Below are 5,802 nucleotides of genomic sequence, written 5' to 3' on the forward strand. Positions count from 1 at the left end.
TATATATATATATATATATATATATATATATATATACACATATATATACATATATATATATATATACATATACATATATACATATACATATATATACATATACATATACATATATACATATATATATACATATACATATATACATATATATATACATATACATATATACATATACATATATACATATATACATATACATATATATATACATATATACATATACATATATATATACATATATACATATACATATATATATACATATATACATATACATATATATATACATATATACATATACATATATATATACATATATACATATACATATATATATATATATATATATATATATATATATGTATATATATATATATATACACATATATTGTACACACACTGCTAAAAAAATAAAGGGAACACTACAGTAACACATTGTAGATCTGAATAAATGAAATATTTTTATTAAATACACAAAAATGATCAATGAAAATCAAACGTATCAACCCATGGAGGTCTGGATTTGGAGTTCTACTCCAAATGAAAGTGGAAAAACACACTACAGGCTGATCCAACTTTGATGTAATGTCCTTTAAACAAGTCAGAATGAGGCTCAGTAGTGTGTGTGGCCTCCGCGTGCCTGTATGACCTCCCTACACACCTGGGCATGCTCCTGATGAGGCGGCGGATGTTCTCCTGAGGGATGTCCTCCCAGACCTGGACTAAAGCATCCGCCAACTCCTGGACAGTCTGTGGTGCAACTTGGCGTTGGTGGATGGAGACATGATGTCCCAGATGTGCTCAGCTGGATCCAGGTCTGGGGAACGGGCGGGCCGGTCCATAACATCAATGCCTTGGTGTTGCAGGAACTGCTGACACACTCCAGCCACATGAGGTCTAGCATTGTCTTGCATTAGGAGGAACCCAGGGCCAACCGCACCAGCATATGGTCCCACAAGGGGTCTGAGGATCTCATCTCGGTACCTAATGGCAGTCAGGCTACCTCTGGCGAGCACATGGAGGGCTGTGCGGCCCTCCAAAGAAATGCCCCCCCCACACCATTACTGACCCACTGCCAAACCGGTCCTGCTGGAGGATGTTGCAGGCAGCAGAACGTTCTCCACGGCGTCTCCAGACTCTGTCACGTCTGTCCCATGTGCTCAGTGTGAACCTGCTTCCATCTGTGAAGAGCTCAGGGCGCCAGTGGAGAATTTACCAATCTTGGTGTTCTCTGGCAAACGCCAAACGTCCTGCATGGTGTTGGGCTGGAAGCACAACCCCCACCTGTGGACATCAGGCCCTCATACCACCCTCATGGAGTCTGTTTCTGACTGTTGGAGCAGACACATGCACATCTGTGTCCTGCTGGAGCTCATTCTGCAGGGCTCTGGCAGTGCTCCTCCTGTTCCTCCTTGCACAAAGAAGGAGGTAGCGGTCCTGCTGCTGGGTTGTTGTCCTCCCACGGCCTCCTCCACGTCTCCTGATGTACTGGCCTGTCTCCTGGTAGCGCCTCCATGCTCTGGACACTACGCTGACAGACACAGCAAACCTTCTTGCCACAGCTGGCATTGATGTGCCATCCTGGATGAGCTGCACTACCTGAGCCACTTGTGTGGGTTGTAGACTCCGTCTCATGCTACCACTAGAGTGAAAGCACCGCCAGCATTCAGACCAAAACATCAGCCAGAAAGCATCGGAACTGAGAAGTGGTCTGTGGTCTCCACCTGCAGAACCACTCCTTTATTGGGTTTGTCTTGCCAGTTGCCTATAATTTCCACCTGTTGTCTGTTCCATTTGCACAACAGCATGTGGAACTGATTGTTAATCAGTGTTGCTTCCTAAGTGGACAGTTCCATTTCACAGAAGTCTGGTTGACTTGGAGTTACATCGTGTTGTTTAGGTGTTTGAGCAGTGTAAGCAGTGTATACTATATATATATATATATATATGTATGTATATATATATATATATATATGTATATGTATAATATAAGGTGTGGAACCAGACATCATAAGGAAGGTTGGAACCAGGCCTTAGCTCCTCTCTGGCCTGTACATTTGACATGCTGCAGGAAGAAAGCCGCCTCCCCTCGCTGTGGTCTGCACACGTCAACCCTCATGTTAGTTTACTTTCATTTGCTAATGAATCAGCGTCTGCTGAGCGAGAAGCAGAGCAAACCTCTGAGTTTATTCAGAGAAAAAAGGCTGAATGTAAGCAGGATCCAGCTGGGAACACTTGTAAAGTTGTTCTAATCCTCCTCTGACCTGTAAACAGGAAAATACAGAACATAAAGCATCAGCTCACATCCACAAATAATACACTGCTGTTGTCCTTGTAAGGTCATACAGAAAGTTTCTGCCTGGAAGTAAGTTCTGCATCAGGACCAGTGATGCCTTCACGTGCTCTTATCACCGCCAGGATTTTCTACATTTCCCTTGGAGTGTTGACTTCACTGTTTATCTGAATATTTCAGGTGTTAAAATGACACATTTACGGGAGATATTCACAATTTTACCTTCTAATATCAACCACTGTTTGTTCCATGACTGTCCCTCAACCATCATCATGTCGTCATGTCCCGCTGGACTGGAGGCAGGAAACGGGCTGGAGGAGAACTGCCGCAGCGCTTTGTTTTGCTTTGCGTGAAGCGCAGCGGCTCTGCGGGATGTTTGCTTGTTCTCACTGTGTGAGCAGCTCGCGCGCAGGCTGGACGTGATATTTCAAACAGCACATCAGAGAGTTTATGTATTGGGTGCCCGGAAATTTTTCCAAATAAACACAGCTTGATTCGACCTGGGTGGGCAGACTTATCAAGCAACTAATTCTGTAAACAGATGGGGAATAAGCAGCCGCCTCATTGGTCGCTGGGCGGAGGAGGGAGCGCGAGGGAATGAAATTTTAATTAATGTGGGTGGGCTGGGAACCTCGCCGACTGTTTATCATAGACAATTTATTTCCCAGCGCAAAGTCAACACAACGCAGCAAGCCTACAACAATTATTAACATTTTTCTGAAGCCCTCATGAGTCCGGAGACTCAGTCAGAGGAGGAGAGGCGCTCCAGGACCAGGACCAGGACCAGCTTTCCCCGCGACGCCTTCCCGCTGCCATGGCTCTGTTCCACAGCGGACTGCCACCCCTCGGAGTGTCCCCCACGGCTCTGGGCCTCTCCGGGCCTCCGTTCATCTACCTGTGTGGGGGGGACGGCGGAGGGCTCGTGCCCCGCGCGCTGAGCTTCGTGCCGGGCCGCCAGGAGCCCCCCCAGAAGCCGCCCTACAGTTACATCGCGCTCATCGCCATGGCCATCAAGAGCGCGCCGGGGCAGCGCGCGACGCTGAGCGGGATCTACCAGTTCATCATGGACCGGTTCCCGTTTTACCACGACAATAAGCAGGGCTGGCAGAACTCGATCCGGCACAACCTGTCCCTGAACGACTGCTTCATCAAGGTGCCCAGAGAGAAGGGCCGGCCCGGCAAGGGCAGCTACTGGACGCTGGACACCAGGTGTCTGGACATGTTTGAAAACGGAAATTACCGCCGGAGAAAGAGGAAGGCCAAGACCCAGCACGAGGTTCTGGACTCTAAAGCCTCTGGACACAAGCGCGCCAAGGTCCCGGGGCCCTCTGGGGACCCTCCTATTGACTCAAGAACTACCCAGAATCCAACTAGAGATGACGCAGAGGCGAAGCACGTGCCACCAGACTCCAAACCAGTTCTGGTCGAGTTAAACCCCGCGGAGCAGCAGCAGAACCCCCTCCCTAAGAGAACCAAAGCCTCTCCAAGCCAAGATCCCCGCGTGGGCGCGACGAGGAGGCAGGACGACTCCCAGCCGGAGCCCCAGTCCGCTCAGGTCTGGCCGGGTGGCGCGCTGCTCCACCAGGAGCCGGAGGAGAGGAGGCCGGAGCGGGCCCCCCTCTGCGCCGTGAGCGGCGCTGAAAACACAAACATGGCCGCACTCAGACCGGAAGGGCCCAAAGGAAACGTTCCCAGGAACGCCAGACCCAAAGGCTTCACCATAGAGAGCATCTTGTCTAAAAGCGAGGAAGAAACGCGCCGCAGCATCCAGGATGAGTCCGCGGCCAGTCCGGCTCTCAGCTCCGCTTTGCTGCTCGGGTCTCGGCAGCACCAGCTCTACCAGGTGGGGTTCCCGCTTTGCTCCTACCTGTCCCTCACCTGTCCGACACGGTGCTGCACTTCTAGCCAGTTTACCTGCGGAGACAATGCGGGAACTTTACGCACTGATGCGTGAAAGATTTCTGTTCTGAGTTACTGCAAAACGCCTCATCAGTATGTTCCCACCACCACCATGACCATCATCATCATCATCATCAGATGACAGGTGGCGTTCAGGGTCATATTTCATTGCAACTTGTTGTGTTTCCAACCTGCCTGTGACGTGTGAATGTTGATGAAAACTCGCTTGTATCCCCGGACTGTTTGGTTCTTTATAGTAAATATGTTTGTAATTTAATAAAGAATCCTGAATTTCCGACTGGGCCTGAAGTAGCCGAACAGTGAGGAGTTAGTTTTATACTACATGTAACCAGACATATGATAAAGCCCAGAGCGCTTTGTATTTCACTGCTTTCATTTAGTTTCTACATAAAGTTTAGTTTGTCTAACAAAACTATGTTGGTGTGGTTTATTGTTTATGTTTTGTGGATGCTGTGTTGAATTTCTGTTAAAGAAGAAGGTCCATGATGAAAAACCAGAGTTCTTCGGGATGCTCCAAATGTTTGCACATGTATTCAAATCAGTCAACAAAACTCCTGAAAAACTTCCAGAATGAATCTTCCTCTTACTTTTACTCTGAGTTCGTGTAGACGTGAGAAAATGTTTCCAGCAGACGTTACAGACTGAAAAGGTCTGTGCATGACATTTATGTGTCAGACTTCTGTAGCTAACTCTTTAGATATGAAATATCCAGTAAACAGACCAACTGGGTTGCATCTTCATCAACATGAAACAAGTTCATCATGTGACTGATTTTAAAACAAAGTCTCAAAAACCACATTCTACACAAAATCTGAACAATTTTATGAGAAATATCCAACTTTAATCTATGAAACAACCAAGCTTCATGGTGAATGTTGGGTTGAACATCCTGCTGCCTGCGGAAACATGTGGAACAGGAGATGTTCACACCTTCACTGAACAGCTTCTTTCCCAGAGACACATTAAACCGACACGAGACGTTAATGTGGGACATCCTCATTTAAATGGAAGTTTTACTTTTTATCACAGTAAGCTGATTTTGGTGGATTTTATGTGAATGTTAGTGTGTGCATGAATGTGGGGTGTGTTTAAATCTACTGGAGTAGTGGGAGGTGGAGACGAGTTTTTATAACTCTTGCTATGATTTGCTATCCAGTTTTCCCAATGAGAGACATTGTGTTGGTGCTTTGACTTTATTGTGTCCGATGACACATAAAGGAGTCTGAAGATAAATCATACAGAAGAGACTCGGAGTTTATCTGATCATCTCAGCAGCAGACAAAGAAAAGTCCAACAATCAATCAGTCTGACTGGATTATTGGAAGATCTGCTCCAAAACACTGCAGATTAACAGAAAAATGAAATCATTTTAATGTGAAAAGAAATAATCTTGATTCATGTTAGAAACACATATATTTTAAAACTTTTCTTCAACTTTGTAATAATAATAATAATAACAATGATATCATGAATAATAATAATTAAGAAATTGACGTAAGATGCAGATATGATGTATGATGCAGACGTGATGTTTGATGCAGACGTGATGTTTGATGCAGACGTGATGTATGATAGAGACATGATGTATG

At 45.8% G+C, this 5,802-nt stretch overlaps 1 protein-coding gene across 1 annotated transcript; it reads left to right on the plus strand.

The window, feature by feature from the left end:
- Positions 1-3,107: 3,107 nt before the first annotated feature.
- On the plus strand, positions 3,108-4,198 carry foxl1 (forkhead box L1; the record flags this gene model as incomplete). The annotated part of the gene is given in 2 exon segments (XM_079251867.1): positions 3,108-4,170; positions 4,173-4,198. Coding segments are annotated over 2 exon segments (1,089 nt in total).
- Positions 4,199-5,802: the final 1,604 nt, after the last annotated feature.

Source organism: Telmatherina bonti (assembly GCF_933228915.1).
Source record: "Telmatherina bonti genome assembly, chromosome: 2".
In the NCBI taxonomy this organism is placed as follows: domain Eukaryota; kingdom Metazoa; phylum Chordata; class Actinopteri; order Atheriniformes; family Telmatherinidae; genus Telmatherina; species Telmatherina bonti.